The following is a 20,297-nucleotide window of genomic DNA, read 5'->3' as shown; positions in this document are numbered from 1 at the left end:
ATGCAGCTGCACGAGTATATATACATCTCTTCTTGACGATGAAGAGAACAACGAGAACAACGAAATCTTCCCATCTTCTACCTTCTTGTCTTAAACCTCTCTGTGGTGAGTGGTTTCGTGACCTCTGTGAGTGAGGGTACCAGATCTGGGGAAACACTGTGTGTGTGAGTTCGATTCGTTGGGGTTTTGGGTTGGGTTGAGACTACAGTCGGAGTGAGGCTGAGATCTGAGCACTCGGATGATGTTCTGACTGCTGGGCGTGGATCTGTGAGCTTGACACCGGGAGTGTGCTGGCTGCCGCCGACTGGACTCCGGACGTGGACACGGGAAACGAGGACTGAGCCGTTGCTGTGTCATCTTCTCCACCGGAGCCGAAAACGGGCAGATTTTCGATCTGCCCCAGATTCGTTCTTATTATTATTTATTTCTGTAATTTATTTGTTAAGTCTTAATCCCCTTCCCCTTAGGCTTATTAATCTGTGTAATTCATTTGATTAAAGGTCTGTAATATTAATGCTATTTGAACGGCCACCCAACACTATGTTTGCTTTGATAAGCTGATTATGTTGTTTTTACAAGTGTTGACATTTCATCTTATTGACCTTTGTTTTGGATTCTTGCATTTTGTCGAAAAATTACGAAAATATTAGGAAATAAAATCTTAAAATTACCATTATTTTCGATTTTGGAACAAAAAATTAAGAATTAATGCAATTTCCGAAAATTCCGAAATTCCGCCGATTCCGAGGTATTCCGAAATTGGAATGGATTTTGAAATTCCGATTTTTTTGGAACGGAAATTGAAACCTATTTTTAACTTCCGAAAAAAATTGGAAAATTTCCGAAAAAGGTATTTCCGATCCATTCCGTCCGATTTCCACCCCTAGTTTCTAGGGTTAATAAATTAAAAAGGGTAAAACTGGGTTATGATAAAATAATTGAGGTATGTCAATTCATAATATCATCGTATGAGGATAATTCAAAATGCAAAAAAAGAGTTGGGCCTGTAATATTAATAAATGTGTTTTGAGGGGTTATCCATAATTAAACATTTTTTTTAAGTTTACCTAGTGCACTTATATGATTGGCTGCGAGTAATTTTTTAAAATGTTATATAAAAATTGACCAATTACATAATCAAAAATATTACGAGTAATTTATTATGAATGAATTTTTTTTAGAAAATCAAAGATGAATTTTGAATGTTTGAAATTGGAAAAAATATGGTTTTCACCACTTAAGGTTGCATCGATTTCACATTTGACCCCATGTTCACAAAAAAAAACACATTTAGTCCCTCATATTTCAAATATGTAATACTTTTAGTCATTTCCGTCAATTTTCGGGCTAAACAGTAAATTAACTGAAATGACAAAAAATGTTAAATTATTGGGATTATTTTGTAGACCCCCTCATTTCCAAATTATATAGAACTAACTACCAAGTGGATTACACTCTAGGTGAAACCCCCCTCATTTCGAAAATATTTTAACATACCCCCCTGGGCTACCCTGAAGTTCCTATAATACCCTTCTAAAATCAGTTTTAACCCTAGCCACTCACGGTCTCTCTCTTCTTCTCCCAGATTCAAAATCCCGCCGCTACAAACCTCTCACCGGCGAAATTGCTTCCCGAAGCCATAACTCTCTCTCCGGTGGTCGGAATTCGATGGTTTAACTACAGTTGGATTCCTCTCGTCAAGCTCTTTCTTTTGGTGGTGATTTCATTCAGTTTCGAGCGCGGATCTGTTTCTGCAATTTTTTTTTCATTCGAGTACGGTGGTCTTGCCGGAGCTTTATTTTGTGTTCCACCCGTCGAAATTTGACGGGTCATCCACCGTTGGATTCCTCTCGTCGGGATTTATATTTTGATGGTAATTTCGTTTATTTTTATCTTTTCAGATTTATTTCTATATTTTTTTGCATTTCCCAGCAATAACCTCTTTCTCTATCTCTCGATCTCTTAATGTTTGGTGATTTTTTAGTGTTTTGATGTTTTTATTCAAATTTGTTGATTTGCACTAAAGTAATTTCTTTTTGTTTTGATTTGCAATTGCAGCTTAATGAAGGTCATTGATCCTTTCCTTGAAGGTGTCAATTTTTTGTTTTTTTAAGTTACATCAGATCTGTTCAACAGACTGTATACATTACTATACATTACTATAGTAACATGTAGTTACACGTAGTTACATATGCGTATATTTATGTATTTTCGATTTGTATTTTATTGGTTCTGATGTGATTTATAATAAAAATATTTAAATTTGTAAATTTTTTGTAGGGGTTTTATGAATTTATTTTGTATAAGTCAGTATTCGTGTGTGTATACAATTGATCGACTAAAAATATGGGGAAAAAACGAACATAACTATGAATTACTATAGGTACTATAGTTACATGTAGTTATTTTCAGTACTGTAAACATATTGTTTTGAAAATAAATAATAAAATATATATATATATATATATATATATATATATATATATATATATATATATTTAACAAAAAGATTTATAAAAAATAAAAAAAATAAAAAAAAAAGAAAATAATAATAAATAAATCAGCGAAAATGATAAATGCAGGACCATAAATGCTGAATGCAGTCTGGCCGAAAATTGCACATAAGGGTAGTATAGTACTTTCACTACCCCAGGGGGTATGTGAAAGGATGATTTGGGCTTGAGTTTATCCCTAGTTTATTTGGTGGCTAGGGGATGTAAAATAACCCCTAAATTATTAGTACATGAGGAGGGACCAAATGTGTTTTATGAATATAGGGGACCAAATGTGAAATCAGTGCAAACTTGAGGGGTGAAAACTGTAATTTTCTTGTTTGAAATTTGTTCACTTCAATTATCAACAGTCAATCATAAGTAGACGATAATTAAAGTATTAACCAAGTCAAAACCTTAAACCCTAATATTTGCTTTCAGCCTGGGCTTTTTGTGTTCAACCAAAACAGTTATTTCAATAAGCTTCTGATTACAGAAATGTTCAATTCGGCGAGGCTCAACCTAAAATCAAGCCTCCGCCGCTACTCGACGGCGATTAATCGCCGCCGTATCGAGGACGAAGGCGACTGGTTTTACTCCTCAGAGTGGTGGGACAGCGGCTCCTCTAACAGCCGCACAGTTTTCCGAGAAGTTTCCGATACCGGAAACGGCGTCGTTTCTGTGCTAGCTCACCCTTCTTCCAAACCGGTGAGTTTATATATGTAGAGTAAAATGCACTGCTTGTTTTTATAATCTGTTTTGACTTTTTTTAATGTTGAATTTTTTATGAACGGTATATTCTTTAGTATGAAGGAATCAACTGCATTTGAATTTGAGTACGATGTTGGTAATATTGATATTTGATAGTGTTAGTGCAGTTGTATGATGTTTGGAATATCTGGTTAAGCTCTGATTTAGCCCAGATTAGTGGTGGAAATTGGACGGAATGGATCGGAAATGGCTTTTTCGGAAATTTTCAATTTTTTTCGGAAGTAAAAAATGGAAAAAAATTGGAATGCAAAAGATCATTCCTATTTTTTATAATCTCTTGTTCCAAATTCGGATATAATGCGAATTTTCACAATATTTTTCTATCTTTTTTGAAATTTTGCAGGAAAATGCAAGAAAATATAAAAGAGGGACAAAACGCAATAATTAAAACCACATTTAGGAACAACAAATTGAAACCGAGATTTTCTGAGAAGGAAAAATGCAACAGTGAGTTTTTGGTACCAATTATATTTCTGAGGTTATAATTTACTTGGCCGTTCGCTATTCATATTTTTCATATAAAATATAACATAAGTTATATTATGGAATTACAAAATATATCAGAAAGTTATATTACATATTTCAAAAAACAATAGAAATATTCAAAACTAAAATCGGACTGGAAATCAGAATTTCTAGTAATTTTATATACAATTCCGATTCCGTTCCAAATAAATTCGGAAAAATCAGAAATCAAAACTTCAAAATCGTAGTAAAAAATACGGTTCCAAATTCGGATATTTTCGGATCGGAATTGGCGGAATTTAGAAATTCCATTCCAATTTCCACCCCTAGCCCTGATTGATTTTAATTCATAAGCTTAGTTTGATTATCAAATTAATGTTACTGTCATCTATCCAGTGTTTAAATCCTCTGGTTTTCATTGCAGAGTAATCTATAACTTGATCTATTATTGCCTTTCATCTCATTTAATTTTTACTTTTAAATAATAGTACTTTTAAGTTTTAATCGAACTTTGAAATTGTTTTGTATTATAATAGTCACTAACCTAGTATAAAATTGATGCAGGACAGATCGTACTGGCCAAAGACTGAAAAATGGCTTAAACAGAGGCATGCAGAGTTATTTCCAGATTCTAAAGACGAAGGAGAATTCCGAGTTATTGGTTACGAGTGGAGAACACTTCACTTTAATGACTATACTCGCGAAAGCACCGTTAAAATTTTGGCTGCACGTAATGAAAAAGAACCTGGCTCGTTGTGCTTTATGCAGCAGGCACACTGTCTAGCTGTACCATGTAATTTCCATCGGACTTTTTCCTTTCACAATTCTTGTTCATAAAATTTTCCCGCAAATGTATAGATGCTTTCGTATATTTTGGAAAAGTTTTCGAAAGAAGGTGTTTATTTCCCGCAATTCATAGAGTTTAATGTCGTTGGATGCCAGCGGCATAATATGAACGAGATTATTTATTTGGACGTTCTCTTTCGAACTTCGAAGACTATACAAATGTTCGGCTCTGTTTTATTGGTTTATATGTTTGTCTGCAGATGTGAAGAGCATGGTATCTGTTGGATTGGCTACCATCTTATTAAGTAGCGGGGATTTAGTCAAGAATGCTGTACGAGGCAAGCAAAATATGAACGTTTTATGCATCGGCCATGGTGGTGGAAGCCTGCCGTTGTTTCTCGCTAGTAAAATTCCAGGTTCGGAAACTAAACAAACTTCTGCATTTGATGATGATGCCATACCTCTGTGATATGGTAAAATTACAAAAACAAAACCCTCATCTTTGGTAATTACAACCACACCCCTCAACTACGAATCTTCTTACACGTTCACCCTCGCAGTGTTAAATTTAGTGGAATCTTCTATATTATGTGGAATATTCTCCAGTTTTATCCCATTCGAGCTCCACAATGTGAAACAAGATAATCATATGATGTGTCTTTTTGCTTGAAAATATCAGATTGTGATGTATCAGAAACTGCATTTTTGCACAAAACAAGTACAAACTAGAGCACATTCAACGGAATGGAAGATTATGTTGAAGTTAACACTATAAGAGTGGACGTATAAGAAGATTCTTAGTTGAGGGAGGTGGTTGTAATTACCCAAACAAGAGGGATTTTTTCGTAATTTGATTTTACCTCAGGTGGCTGGCCGTAATTTACCCTATATATATATATGTGTATATATATATTCTTCTTTCCAAATATTGTAAGATATGGCATATCATTCTTTTGTTAGAAAAACGAATTAACTGGTACAGTTTGCTATCGACTCTTACTGAAGTGGTGGAAATGGAATCGTTTTCAGGTGCTATAGTTCACACAGTTGAAATAGACCCTACTGTAATCTCAGCTTCAATCCAAGCAATGGGGTTTCCTTCTTACTCAGTCGTGACATCATCTGGTAAACGGGCTTATCCAAAACCAAACCCTCTCGACAAGTTACTCTGGAAAGGCACCCACGAAAGGCTACTCTTGTTCAATTCCGATGCCGAGAAGTTCATTCTCGAGAGCACTGATATGTATGACATCATCTTTATCGATGCCTATGACGGCGAAGACATTTTTCCACACAAGTTATGGGAACCCAATTCTCCGTTTTTACGGAATCTGGGTGATAGGCTTCACCCAGATCATGGAACAGTTGTGGTGAATCTGCACACGGATGCTGATTTCGTTGAAGACGACTCACTGAGTCAACCGGGTTTATCCTCTTTGCCGATGGGAAGACACGTGTCGAAAGTGTGCGGTGCTTATAAAGATGCTCTGTTAGGGAAGGGTAGTTCTGGTAATGGTTTTGCTTACACGGTTTCTGTGCCTTGGGTGTGTAATACTTCTCTTGTTGTGTGTAGAGGTTTTGTGGGGCCTGAGGAAAGTTCGATATCGAATTTGGTTTTGAACAGTCTAATGTGCAAAGCTCTTGAAGTTGAGAAACTTGTTGAAATGCCGTTTTCGTGTTTGCAGTATATAAAAGGAGGTTTTACTCTCGTGTGACTAAATCACCCGTGAAAAGTGGCTCTCGAGTATTTGTAGCACATTGCATGCGTGTTGTCGCATCTGTGTTTTGAGAACATGGAAGCATTGGGTTTTGCCGTTTAGGCTGAAATCTAGTATATCTACATAGAGAAATGTTTGATATTATCTATTTATTTCCCTCGTACACTGTGTATATATCAATTATGATAAAGAGAAAAGAAATAAACATTTTGAGGAAAAATTGGGTAAAAAACTCGAAATGTGCACATCAACGTTTGGGGTAAAAAAATCTGGAATGGCATTACATAATGCGTCCGTGCGCATTTTTTTGTCCTAATGTAAAAAAACATTGAAACTAAATATTTCAACACTAAAGTCCGGCAGGCGTCTACACGAAACGTGTCCGGAACATGGATACATTAGAAAGTTGGAGTGTCTGTGTAACATACATGGGAGACAACCTTGTGTGACATACTTAACATATAAATTAAAGCGTCGATAGGGAAATTCAAACTCAGGATATTTGATTTCTGAGGAAAAAAAAAATCGGAGAAGAGGATGTTGAATTTTGATACATAGCTAAATACAGAAAACCATTTACTGTGTAACTGCTAACAACAACAAAAGGCTGAGAAGAACCACCACAAATGGTAAACTATGAATTGTTAACGTTAACTAGGAGGTGGTGGTGGTGGTGGTGGTGGTAGTGGTGGTGCGTTTCGGTGGTGATATTCATAAATCGTATAAAAAGTTTGAAGAAACGTAAGCACGAACATGACGAAGAAGCTGATGACAAAGGTGATGAGGATCTTGAGAGATTTCTTGAGATTCCCCCACACGGCAGGTCTGGAATAGTGTGTCGTGAGCAGCCTCACAGTGTCGAGTTCCGATGTGATAAACCCTTCGCAACCGGTGAGCCGGCCTAGAACTCCAGGCAAGTTATCCTTATGTTTGAGGTCGCACGATGTAATGATTCCTTGCTTCTCCAATAGCTTTACGTCTTCCCGGCCACGAACAAGGTCCTTCATTAGCCGCACGTATGAGGAGACCCCCCATCTATTAATAATCTTGCTGTTCGTCGGAGATGAATTCTTCTGGGTTTTCTCGTAATCTATCAAACTCTGAAACACCAGCTCCGTGTCATCGCCCACCGCGAAAACAGGCAGGCGAAGAGAAGCCCCGTGGAAATTCTCCGAAAACTGGATATCTTTCGCTCCCCGGCCTCTCGTTTGTCTCTTGAAGCTAATGCTAACTTGTTCCATCTCGACAGCACTGGGGAATCTCTGGCCGTCTTCAATCGGAACAATACCGTGTTGGCCCGATTCGAAGTCCACGTTGCTAGTACTTATATTTATCTTCGGTTTCGGTACCGACCCGAGAACCATGCACTGGAGGCCATGGAGTAGGTCAGTTGTGTTCTCTCCAAAAAAATCATCATCGTTATTGTAGATTATTACTCCTCCTTGGCTCGGCGGTAAACCGAGTAACTGGTACAGGGCCAGCCGGAATATACCTCGAGGCTCCTCCCATTTTCCTTGATTATTTCTAACCAGTTGCTGGAAAAAGTTCTGCTTCATCAGTTCCTTGATAACTATGGCCGGAATCTGGTTGCCGACAAATAACATGGCCTTCATCCAGTCGTTGATGTCCTTTGCCTTCTGTCGGCCGCCGAAGATTAAATGGCCGCTAGGGTATCCCAAGTGGTCGGAGGCTCCGAGGAGTAGCAGTGCCAGGTGGAGGAAGAAGCATCCGTCTTTGATCATCATCCAGATGAATTCAGACTGCAGCAGGTTATTCGCGTCGTTTACGTAGCTACCTCTTGCAGCTTTTTCTATGTCTGCTCTCCCCATGATTGTGTAGATATCGTTATTGTTTATGCCTCCCGATTGTTCTACAATGCTCCACGCTTCCTCCTTAAAGCTCCAGTAAGATTCTCTTGTACCTTGGCTGTAAAGCGGGCCGAATCTTGGCAGCGCCTGGAGCTCGCTTGGCGACGGCGGCATCGGAGTGTTGATTAACTGTAGTATCTTCGGTGGCGGGTTATCTTTCTTGGCCGATCCAGCACGTGGAACGGATTGGAGCTTGGCCGGGTCTCGTCTCCGGAATATATTCAGTTTACGATGCATCTCAGAGAATTAGCGGAGATATCTTACATCAATGGCCGGTCGGAAAAGGGACAAAAATGGTAGAAAACAAGGAAAAAAATTATATTCTTCTGATGTGAACAGCTGGGAAAAATAAAACTGAAATTTAAATTTATAAGAACACATTGTATATAGTAATATATTGGTATTAATATGTAGAGTTAATTGCATTTACTACCCCTATGAAATTCGAAACTGCACGATTCCCCCTCTGTCATAAAAAAATTAGCAAATACCCCTATGCTTATTAGTCAGAGGCGAAAACCCCCTTGGAGCTGATCGTGCGGCTCACCGCTCACTCGCCGCATTTGCGATTTTTTCTTCCCTTTTGCTTATGAAAGGACAAAACTACCCCGTGGTTATTTGCAATAAAAAAATTCAGCCCTTAACCATATAATTTTTAAAGGTAAGGAACTAAATTGAATTTTTAAAACAAATCCAAGGGTTAAATTGCAATTTTTCAGAACTTAATTAAAATCCTAAACCTATCCCCTAATTTCTTTCCTCGTTTTCTCTTCTTCCTCTCCAAAATTTCTGAACCTGAAGAATTGCAGAAGGTGGTTTTGCAGCGTTGGAATTGTCGGGTGGAAGGATATGTGTCGGAGGTGAGGAAAAAATCCCTCTTCGTCGAAGATGAACGAAGTGCGGGCAGTAGTGGCGGAGCAAGAGCGGCTGATGGGCAGAAATGGTGGATAAAGGACTGTGGGTTTGAATGGGGAGGGTCGGTTGGGGGGCTCTGCGGGGAAGACGACTGTGTTTGCTGGGAAGGTGGTTTTTTTTTTGGGCAAATTACGGCCACCCCCTTGAGCTATGGTCAAATTACGAAAACCCCCCTCTTGTTTGGGTAATTACAGCCACCCCCCTCAACTATACATTTATCTTACGAAAAGACCCCTCCAGAGGTAAATTTAGGGATGTTAATTCGGTAAAACCGGACCAAAATTTCGGCACGCCAACATTTCATACCGTTTACCGAACAAAATATACGATTTGGTTCGGTAAATAACCGAATTACATAAATTTTACGTAAAAATATTTAAAAGGAGGGGAGTGGCTGTAATTACCCAAACAAGAGGGGTCTTTTCGTAATTTGACCATACATAGGGGGTGGCCGTAATTTGCCCTTTTTTTCTTCCTTTTTATATATTTATATTTAATAATATGTTGTGTATTTTATTTGTTTAAAATAGAAATAAAACATAAAATTTTATTAAATATAATGAAAAAATTTCCAACGTATAATATAACAAACTTACTCAGGGTATTTTGGTCTTTTCACAGCTAGTCAATGGGAATAAAGTATATGGGTCGAATGTGCATTCTAAAAGTACGCATAGGGGGGCATTTACTAATTTTTTTATGCAGGGGATCGTGCAGTTGCGAATTTTACAGGGGTAGTAAATGCAATTTACTCTTAATATGTAAAATATATCCCACAACGTAACCGGTAAATTTTAAGACTATATATTTGGATACATTACGGCCACCCTTTGAGGTAAGGTTAAATTACGAAAACCCTTCATGTTTGGGTAATTACAACCGTCCATCAACAATGAATATTCTTATACGTCCACTCTTGCAGTATCAAATTTAGTGAAATCTTCGAGAGTATATGGAATATTCTCTAGTTTGTGTCCGTTTTACACCATTCGAGCTCCACATTTTAAAGCAAGATGGTCATAAGATGTGTTTTTTGGGTTATAAATATCAGATTGTAGTGCATCAGAAATTGCATTTTTGCACGAAACGAATACAAACTAGAGAAGATTGCACAAACTCTAGAAAATTATGTTGAATTTAAAACATAAAAGTGGACGTATAAGAAGATTTATAGTTGATGGAGAGGAAGAGTTGTGATTACACAAACATAACAGGGCTTTTCGTAATTTGACTGACCTCAAAGGCGTTGTAATTGACCCTTATATATTATGTTGTATGTCAACGAGTAAACAAAGGGAAATGTGTTAAAACCGTACTGTTTCCAACCTGGAAAATACATTAAGAAATGATAATTTCACTTTGCACCTTCAAAATATAGTATTTTGCACTCTGCACCATTGAAAGGTAATAAATTATGACATTACGCTCAATTGATATTTGTTTAGAAACAATTGTGGAGAAAAAAAAATATTTAAATTATTAATTTTCAACCTTTGAACTACTTCTTCACCAAATTACATAAAAATATATATTTTCATTAAAAAAAAAATGAACGAACTTTTTTAATTATCAATTCCAATGAAAAACGTACCGATCCAATAATTTCATGATTTTGTATGAGAATTCTATTTTTGCAATTATATTTGCATACTAAATAAAAAATTATCCTTATTAATCTTGAAACTTCAAATGGGGAGCAATGTGAATTATTTATTACTTTTCGATGGTGCAAAGTGTTATAAAAAAATTTAGAGTGCAAAGTACTTAAATGCTACATTCAAAAAGGTCCACTCTTGCAAATGTTGGATTCATTTGCAAAGACTTCCTTCCTTGGAACATCTACATATACCTGTGTATATATATATATTTTTTATACTTGTATATCTGTTTATTAGTACTTGTATATTTGTTTATCCCACAAATTACGCCACGAAGATATATATATATATATATATATATTTTTTTTTTCCCCTAAAAAAATTGTACTTTTATTCCGAAAAGGCACATAGGAGCCTCGTTAAAAATGTCGACCTAAAACAAGGAAAAGGATACCCCCTATTTAAAATGTTTACCAGCAGACATATTTATATATACAGACACATAATATATAGGCCACTAGATTATGGGACGTCACCTTTTATTCCATTTTTTGGTTTTTTGATGTCATATATTTTGTTTCTTGAGTTTTTCTTTGAACTCTTGATTTCTTATTAGACAAAAATACTTGACGTTTTTAAGACATAATTCATGTTTTTATATTAATTTTTTATTGTTGTATTTCACAATGATGCAACCAGAAAACAATAAAACATGAAAATATAGATCTACGTTATGTTGGTTTTCCAACGCAACTTGAATAAATGCAGGAAGTTTAAAATGCCAGAGTTACAACCAAAATATATATATATATATATATATATATATATATATATATATATATATATATATATATATATATCTTATTTTCTGTTTGTGTTCGGTAAAACTCACAAAATATAAACGTTGTAAATTATTTGTCTCATAAATTATGCGTTATCGTAGTTCATGTGAAAGAGTTATTACCAAAATACCTTATTTTAACTAATGTCTCCATAAATGGGAAAAGTACACGTTTAGTCCCTTAAGTTTACCTCGATTTCATATTTTCTCCTCTTATTAAAAAAGAAATGTATTCAATCCCTCATGTTTCAAAAATTTAATACTTTTGGTCATTTTCATTAATATTCTAGTCATACTAACAGAATTAAGCATGTGTTCATATACTATTTATGGTTTGACTTGGTCAGGTCATAATTGATCCATATTCTATTATTGCGTGACAAAGACACCATATTTTCTTCTTAGGCTTGATTTTAATTTTACTATGTTTTTTTTGTTCAAGTTGCATAATATAAAATTAGAGGATTTGTATGACTTAAAATTGTCAAAAGTATTGTTCTAAAAAAAAATTAAAAAAAAAATTGAAATTGAAATTGTCAAAAGTATCTGTATAGCACACGACCTTTCAATGCTTGAAAACGTATAGGACTTAATGTATGATTGACTTCAAATTATTATTGAGCGTTTACTTATTGTGGTTATTTCAATTAGGCCCTCAAGACTAAGTTTCACTACATATTAGTCCATCCATTCCTTTTCATTTTAAACAACCCCTTATAAATTCATATTTTGAAAACATCCCCTCAATTTTTGATTAGGGAGTCGGTGACAACTGACAACCGAATAATCAACGTCCATTTTGGATGGAAGGATTTGATTTGGGGAAGGAATTTAAAGGAAGTATTTGAAATTAATTCAATTTGGAGTCATTTAAAATCTACCCCAATTGCTCAAAAAACACCAAAAAATGATGGGTGGGGATTTGAAATCCATCCCCAAATCCCTCAATCCAAATTCCAAACAAGTACAAGAGATTAGTTATTATTGATTTAAAATGCACCCATAGTTTTTTTTGCCATAAGTAAAAGGCACATATATTACGCATAATCTATGCCAAATTCTCTTCAAATTGCTTCAAACAAAGTTGATTTTGTGATCGATACGGAAGGAAACGGGGGAAAATTTTCTCACTTTTCTTCTGATATGTTCGAAAAATTGGGCAAGGGACAAAGCAAGAAAATGCCTATTTCTATCAAATAAAAGTAAGGATAAAAAGGTAACAACACTGTACAAATTGACAGTGTTAGATCGCATTTTATAGTACATGCGGTTATATATATCATTTAATATTAATATCTCCAATGAACCCCTCAAGTGCAGTTAAATTACATTTGAAGCCTTGCACTTGAAATATTTAAAACGGGTGACGGCAGTGGCGGAGTCAAGAATTCGAGATAGGGTGGGCTTATATTTACAGGGGTTCGGAGGCAGAGCCCCCGAGATTTTTTTCATTCATTCGTATAAAGTAGAACAAATTTTATTATCTTTAACTAAGAATGCATAATTTTTGGTGGATGGCCTAAACTAAATTACTTGGGTGGACTAAATTAAATTATTTGGGTGGACAAATTACATATAGCTATAGTATTTAGATATATGTAATTAGCTCACCCAAATAAACTTTCCCGTATGGGTATAGCTCAACTGGTTCCGGTTGTCGGCGGTAAGTTGGAGTAATGACCTATGATTGAATTATGGCAGCCGCACTGTGGGAATTTCAACTCCAATGAGGGTTGGTTCCATTTGGGCACCAGGTCAGGTCCGCTTCCCTAACGGGCCATTGAGTCACAATGAATTTACATCCCTCCATCAAATATTTGTCGGACCAAGGAATGGGGGCCCTGGGGCGAGGGATTTCTCCTTTTGGAGTTAGTATTTAGAAGAAACTTTTTTTAATCCACAATGAGTTGGAGCCCACCCTTACCGAAGATGGCTCCGCCACTGAGTGGCGGTGGGATTCGAACTCAGGACCTTTCATTTGGCCTGACTCTAATACCTTGTTGAATGACCATTTCAACCAAAAGCTTAAACTTTTAGTGAAATGTATCATTTAATATTAACTAGCATTTTTTCCCCGTGCGATACTCGGGATATTATTTCAAAAGTGAAAAAAATAATCAATTTAATACAAAATAAGAAAATATAGTACACTAACATGGTAAAATTTAATAATATAGTATTATTCATATTTTATATAACATTAATTTTTTTAAATTTTACATATTGAGATTTATAATTCAAATATATAGATTAAGATTTAACCATTAGGGTATGATTCTTCGCGGTTTAGTTTCAATTTTGATAATTGTTAAAAATTATAGTTAGAAATTAGTAGAGAAAAAATATTAAAAATAAATATTTACAGAAATAACATTAGGGTTTTGTTAGGGTTGCACAACATTTCTTTCTTTTATATATAAGATATCTGCAATATATACAACAATGTTTATTATATTGTCATAGCATTGGGATGCAAATACATGTTATCAAGCAAATTGTTTTCCAACAACAATAGTATTATCATCTTCATTCAGTTGAACCCCATAACAATTTCAATGCAAACCTTTATGCTCCCCGATAGTCAAGGAACCGCCGGCGAATACGCCGAAACGGGCGGCACTGCGAGTGTCGCCTTGTGTGATTGAAATTTTCTCCCAACAAATAGTTACAAATTTTACAAGTCACAACAAATAATTCACATACATTGAATGATAAGACACACTTTGAAACACATCTTCTACATTTATCACAATCAGTAATTTACAACAAAGGGAGAGAATTATAAAAACTTTTATAATACATGAACGATGAAATAAATAATGTAATATTTTACAAAATTATTACAATTTATAGGCTATGCCACTTATTCGGACGCTTTGCTGGATCATATCGATATTTGCCGATGAATTTCAAAATATCTGATGAATATGTTCGGCACAGAGGATCCAAATTCTCCCGTCGCACTTCTCCGATTTCCCACACTTCGGTTGAAATAAAAGAAGGGAAACTAAGAGTTCAAGGGTCCATCATTTATTGCAACCTTACATACTTCACACCCTTAAGAGGAGAAATAAAAAAAAAAAAAAAAAAACAAAAAAACCTTTCTTTTCTTGAAAAACCTTTCTTTTTTTCAAGAAAATATTTTACTGAATATAAATTGGGGCCTCGTTAAAACCTTGTTTGGGCCTAATAAGGAAAGAGTACCCCTAGAGTTCACGAAAATGCTATCAAAAGCTAAGAAAATATATATATTACACGTACTATCATCACTTACTTACGTGGAGCTGACGATGACGATACGAAGAACGTGATTGACCTTGCAAACATCTTCACCTTCTATTCCTTCCACCACTTGTACCCTCTTCTCGAATTCTTTAGGCATCGACACAACCTTCAGCTCTCGTAGTGCATTCAGATATTTTAATCCAACGGGCAACATCGTCAATTTCCCACAATTATTAACCGATAAGCTCATTAGTTGCGGCATCGTTCCTTCTTCAACATCCCACACTTCTAAGTTGCGAAGGTTCTTAAGTTTGAGGGTTCTGAGTTGCGAAAAACCCGTCTCGAGGCAATCCATTTTCTTCCTAACACACGCGTCGTTGCTGAGGGTGAGGCTTCTCAGGTTCGGGATCTCTCCAAATACCGGCATTGGATCATCTTCCAGCTCAGCGCCACTTAGCACGATTTCCGTCAGGTTTTGGATTGATCTCATGTGATGTACCGGCAATTTCTTTATATATCCTTCCAACCGCAACGAGCTGACACGCCGGGAATCCAACAGTTTGGCCAGGACGGACCGTTTCTCCTCGTGAAAACAATTGAAGTTCACAACGTCAATCGAGAAATAACGCAATGCGGTGAAAACCACTTTGGCGAATTCCAAGATTATCTCCAAGTGCTTGTGGTTCTCCTCTACAATAGCACCAACGTGCTGGAGTTTCTTCATCACACCCAAATCGAGAGCATCGCATACGAGCGTATTGAAGTTGACTAGAACTTCGAGATCTTTCAAGCCCCTCAAACTCAACCTGCCGCTCCCAATCTTATCATCGACGACAACTACACACTCAAATCTCGCCGGAAGATAAAGTCGCTTGAGCTCCCTCAGTTTCCACAGGACATTAGGTATGCTCACCACGCAACCTGCCTCCACTCGTAAATCGAGGGTCTTGAGGTGAGTTAACTCACCAATAGACGCAGGCAACTTTCCCAGGTAGCACCTCTTGAAACTCAGGTACCTCAAACATATCAGCTCCCCGCCAATCCCTTTCGGTAGGTCCCACCCGCGGAAGTCAACCCCGTTGAACTCCAAAACCCTCAGCAATTCCAGCTCCCCAATATCCGGTTGTGGCTCGAACGTCCCGAAAACGAACAGAGACCGTAGACGAGGGCTGGCTTTGGCGCATTCTCTGGAGGAAGATCCATCTTCGTAGCTCTTGGTATTTATTGAAAGTCGACGGACCAAAGACCTAACCGATCCAACTCGATTTCCACGACTCGGAATGACCTTATATAGTTCTTCCTTTTCTGCTTCGACAATGCAAAATTCTCGTACAAGGGGATGAAGCTTGCATGATTTGGATCTCCGGCCATCTTCTTCTTCTTCGTCCACCGCTTGGACGAGATTCTTTTGAAATAATTCCTCTAAATAACGTTGTGCAACCTGCATCGGATCCTCGTCACTTTGTGGCGATATCAGTCCTTCGTCGATCCACATGATGTAGAGATCATCGACTTGTATCTCTCGTTCGACGGGGAAATGACCAAGATAAAGAAAACAATCCTGGATTTCGTGGCTTAGCTTAGAGTAACTAAAATCTACTACATCTCGCACGATTTGCTCGAGATCGTTCTCTTCCTCTCTTAGATGAGACTTTAGATCATCAGCAAACTGGCTATCCCAATCGGATAAGCTTATATCGATGCTGTTGAAATATCCCGTGAGAATCGCTATCGCCAGCCTCGAGCCTTTGCATAGACTTACTATGTTCATCATTGTCTTCTTCGTGTTTTCGTCGAATATGATCTCTAGAAAATAACAAAAGTGTCAAACTTAATACGATGCAATGTGAGGGTGTTTGTGATCAAGATGAAATAGTTGAAGTTGTTAGTGAGTGAATCATTTAGATTATATTTCCAAAAGATTTTACATAAGTGCTTATTTTTAAAAGTTGAGCCGTTTGCAAACACTTTCAAAAATAAATTTGAACACTAATCGATTCCCAAAAACAGTTTACAAATATTTAAGAAAATGTAATTGAAGTTCAAATCTTATATACAAAAGAAAGAAACGCTGGGCAACCCTAAAAAATCCTAATGGTATTTCTGTAATTATTTATTTTTAATATTTTTTCTTTACTAATTTCTAACTATAATTTTAACAATTATCAAAATTAAAACTAACCCGTGAAAAATCCTACCTTATTGCTATTTATGTAATTATTTATTTTTAATATTTTTTATGTACTAATTTTTTAATATAATTTTCAACAATTATTGATCTCCTAATTTTCATCAATGTATCTCAAATCTTAAGAGATAAAGCTAGAAATTCAATATAAATAATACTACATTATTAAATTTTACTATATTAGTGTAGTATATTTTCTTATTATGTATTAAATTAATTATTATTTTTTTTACTATTTAAATAATATCACGTGCATCGCACGGGGAAAAAATGCTAGTTAAGGATTATTTAGACTTGCAAAATCTTAAAAACTTAAGATGATTGATTTATTTCACAAATGGTCACTTGTCCCCATTTTTTAACCCATTCGTCTATTGTATCTTAAAAGGCAAATTACGGTCACCCTGAGGTGAGGTCAAATTATTAAAAAAAAAAAACCCTTCTTGTTTGAATAATTACAACTACCTTCAACTATGTATTTTCTAACAAAAAAAACCCTAATTTAGTAGGTAAATTTGAGACTGTAAGAATGGACGTGTAAGACATTACATAATTGACTAGTGGTTGTAATTTCCCAAACATGAGTTTCATAATTTGGCCTAAGGTGGTAGGTAACATATATTTTCAATCATCTAAAACATCGAACCCTTCAATTTTCCTTTATCCTTCGTTAACTTTTGAAGAGATCGAAGAAATAAATGATAAATAGCGTTTAACTCCTTATGATATGAACTTTGTGCACATAACTCACTTATACTTTTAATATGAGCATATAACCCTCTTGTATTTTAATATAAGAATGTAACCCCATTTTACTTTCAAAAATTTCTTCTTCTTAATGAGTATGATTTTCCAATGAACATGATTACTTAATTAGCAAATTGAATACCATATGGGGTTGTGTGTTTATATTAAAAGTACAATGAGGTCATATGCATGATGTTCAAATTACAGGGAGTCATATGTATAAATTGAAATTACAAGGAGGTCATGTGTAGAAAACTCAAACACAAGGGGTTTAAATGTTATTTATGCAAAAATAAATAAAAACAATCTTTAATTTGCATTCAAATTGCAGCCTAAAACAACCACCCCCTGCCAAAAAAAGAAGTGCAGCAGCAACAAATATCAGAGGGATGATAGCACAATTACTGACCTTCAAATAAGAGCCCACAAAATAGACGAAGGTTGTAACGTTCATTATTTTTTCAACTCGATTACCTGATCATCTCGAGTATATTATATAATTAGGAAGGGTAAAATACACTTTCTACCCCTGTACTATAGCCATTGTCGCATTCACCCCTTATAGTACCGTAAAATACAAAATGCCCCCTTGCCGCTAGCAAATCCGTCGGTCAAAGCTCATGTGGTGTGTTGACTACATATGTTTGATTTTTATGACAACCTTACCCTTTTAGTATACTCAACAGGCTTTTTCCTCACCATACAAATGGTAAGGGCAAAAGTGTAATTGCATAGTGATTTTTAACACCGTCAAAATTCTGAGCATTGACTGTTAAAACTAGGGGGCGCTTTGTATTTTCCGGTAGTATAGGTGGTGAATGCGACAATGGCTATAGTACAGGAGTGGAAATTGTACTTTACCCAAAAGAAAATTGTGCCACCGGTTTCCATTCGAATAACCGTAGAAAAGTTTGCAATTCTAGACTGATTAACACCCAAAGCTACAACCGCGTATCTCAGTTTCAGTCTTTTTACACAAAGGAAAACAAAAAGATTGTTGTTGAATGACCATCTCAACTAAGAGTTTAAGCTGTTAGTGAAATGTATCATTTAATAATATTATCTCCAATAATTCTGAAAAAGGAAAAAAAAAAGAAGTCAAGTGTGGAAAACCTGTTTTGCTCATAAATAGTTCCCAGCTTTCTTTCTCGTGCAAGGGTTTAATATGGTGAGCTTCACCAATCTCTTGTGCAAAATCGCGTTGATCGGTCGTCAGCAAAATTTTGCTTTGGGTGCAATGTTCGGCCGTCGGGAAAGCCACGGTCAGCATTCCCCAGTTCTCCTTCCTCTGTACACCGGACAACACAATCAGGCATTTCTTCTGTTTCTGCACGTTGTGGAGTTCCCCAATCAGCTCCACAACCGACATCTCCGCGACCCGTTTCTTTGACATGCTCGGCACTAGCTGCTCTAGTATCGACTGCATGACGTTTCCTGCTTGGAAGTCCTCTGGCATTTCCACCCAAGCGAAACACACAAACTGTCGACGAATTTCAATATCTTCATTGTACAATTTCTTCACAAGACTAGTCTTGCCCATGCCCCCTGGACCCCACACTACAACGATGGGGGGCCCACTACTACTACTGCTACTACTACTACTGCTATCTGAAAGTAGTAGTCGTCGTTTTATTACTTCCTTCTGATCCGGCACCAGGAATTTATTATCTTCTTCCATCAAAACAGTAGTACGACTCGGCGAGACTGCTTTCGGCGAATGAGGAGAAGCCACATCGTGCTGTGCAAGACGCTCGAGAACCGATTGGATTTCCAGTTCTAGTCTCCTCCACCTAGCACGGCCATAGCCAAGGCTCGTGACCTTGAAAGCACCCGATTTCTTAACGCTCCCCTTCCAGATTATGACGTCGATGAAATCATCAATTTCGTAGGGTAGCTCGATTAGGAGGAGTTTCCTTAGTTCGTGATTGGCTTCTTCGACCAGATGAAGCAAGCCGACCGATCGGTCCTTCAGCTGTTGCAGCAGGCTCTCCAGATTAGAGCTATCCCCACTGAAGCTCTCTCTTCTAATCAGTTGCAGATGTTTGTACGTGGCCGCTGGGGCGGCCGCCCAAGGCCACCTCAGCGACCGGGCTTTTCTGACGTACTTCAACTCTGCATCCACCTGCTTCCTGAACGTGTGGATGAGATCTCGAAAACTGTTCTCGAAATCGGTTAGCGTCTCCTCTCTAGTTTGACGAGGAGACGCCATTCTTGCCTTTTTTCGAATGTTTTTTTTTTTTTCTTTTCTTTTTTGGGAACTTGGTACTTTACCTAAAGAGAAGGCGAATGAGATGGAATAAGGGATTATGGTTACAGAGCTCACTTCTTTGTGTTTAGTATTATGGACTAGGACATTTTATAGAGCAATGGTTTTTTTGTGAATTTGACAGGTTCCCAAACACCTTGGTTGCCAATAGTACTACTTTAGTATCGACAAACCTGTGTTTGTAATCAACAATTCAATGAATTTCATTGTAAGTGGTTTTCTGGTAATCAACGTTTGGATTAGCCAGAACGATATGTTTGACTTGTTCTTGTTTGAACTCTTCTCATTGGTTGTGTTTGTCTACGACGAATACTTCTTCGACCCTACACCCGTTGATAAATACAGGGTGGGTCTTTTGCTGTCACGTATTATTTTTTATATTTTATAATATATTTCCCTATTAGGGTTAACCTGTAG

The 20,297-nt window shown here is 36.6% G+C and overlaps 2 protein-coding genes across 2 annotated transcripts; one reads left to right on the top strand and one right to left on the bottom strand.

Annotated features, from left to right (window-relative positions):
* Positions 1-2,889: 2,889 nt before the first annotated feature.
* Positions 2,890-6,452, top strand: LOC105950731 (S-adenosyl-L-methionine-dependent methyltransferases superfamily protein). The gene is made up of 4 exons (XM_012974101.2): positions 2,890-3,200; positions 4,293-4,521; positions 4,775-4,930; positions 5,544-6,452. Exons 1-4 carry the CDS (start codon positions 2,991-2,993, stop codon positions 6,227-6,229), a joined length of 1,281 nt encoding a protein of 426 aa, XP_012829555.1. The 5' UTR covers positions 2,890-2,990; the 3' UTR covers positions 6,230-6,452.
* Positions 6,453-14,233: 7,781 nt separating this feature from the next.
* LOC105950552 (putative disease resistance RPP8-like protein 2) lies at positions 14,234-20,075 on the bottom strand. The gene is made up of 2 exons (XM_012973922.2): positions 18,728-20,075; positions 14,234-16,485 (listed from the first exon to the last, which is right to left on the bottom strand). Exons 1-2 carry the CDS (start codon positions 19,821-19,823, stop codon positions 14,729-14,731), a joined length of 2,853 nt encoding a protein of 950 aa, XP_012829376.2. The 5' UTR covers positions 19,824-20,075; the 3' UTR covers positions 14,234-14,728.
* Between the last annotated feature and the right edge of the window lie 222 nt (positions 20,076-20,297).

The sequence above is a fragment of the Erythranthe guttata genome, chromosome 7 (genome assembly GCF_056151865.1).
Source record: "Erythranthe guttata isolate IM_541 chromosome 7, IM_541, whole genome shotgun sequence".
Taxonomy (NCBI): Eukaryota; Viridiplantae; Streptophyta; class Magnoliopsida; order Lamiales; family Phrymaceae; genus Erythranthe; species Erythranthe guttata.
This window is presented reverse-complemented; position numbering and strand designations above follow the sequence as displayed.

Bases quoted from the DNA above. Each gene is read 5' to 3' on its own strand.
- LOC105950731 (XM_012974101.2), top strand. From the start codon at position 2,991: ATGTTCAATTCGGCGAGGCTCAACCTAAAATCAAGCCTCCGCCGCTAC. The intron at 4,522-4,774 runs GTAATTTCCATC...GTTTGTCTGCAG, and splicing joins ACACTGTCTAGCTGTACCAT to ATGTGAAGAGCATGGTATCT. The intron at 4,931-5,543 runs GTTCGGAAACTA...AATCGTTTTCAG, and splicing joins TCTCGCTAGTAAAATTCCAG to GTGCTATAGTTCACACAGTT.
- LOC105950552 (XM_012973922.2), bottom strand. From the start codon at position 19,823: ATGGCGTCTCCTCGTCAAACTAGAGAGGAGACGCTAACCGATTTCGAG. The intron at 16,486-18,727 runs GTTTTCCACACT...GTTATTTTCTAG, and splicing joins ACTATTTATGAGCAAAACAG to AGATCATATTCGACGAAAAC.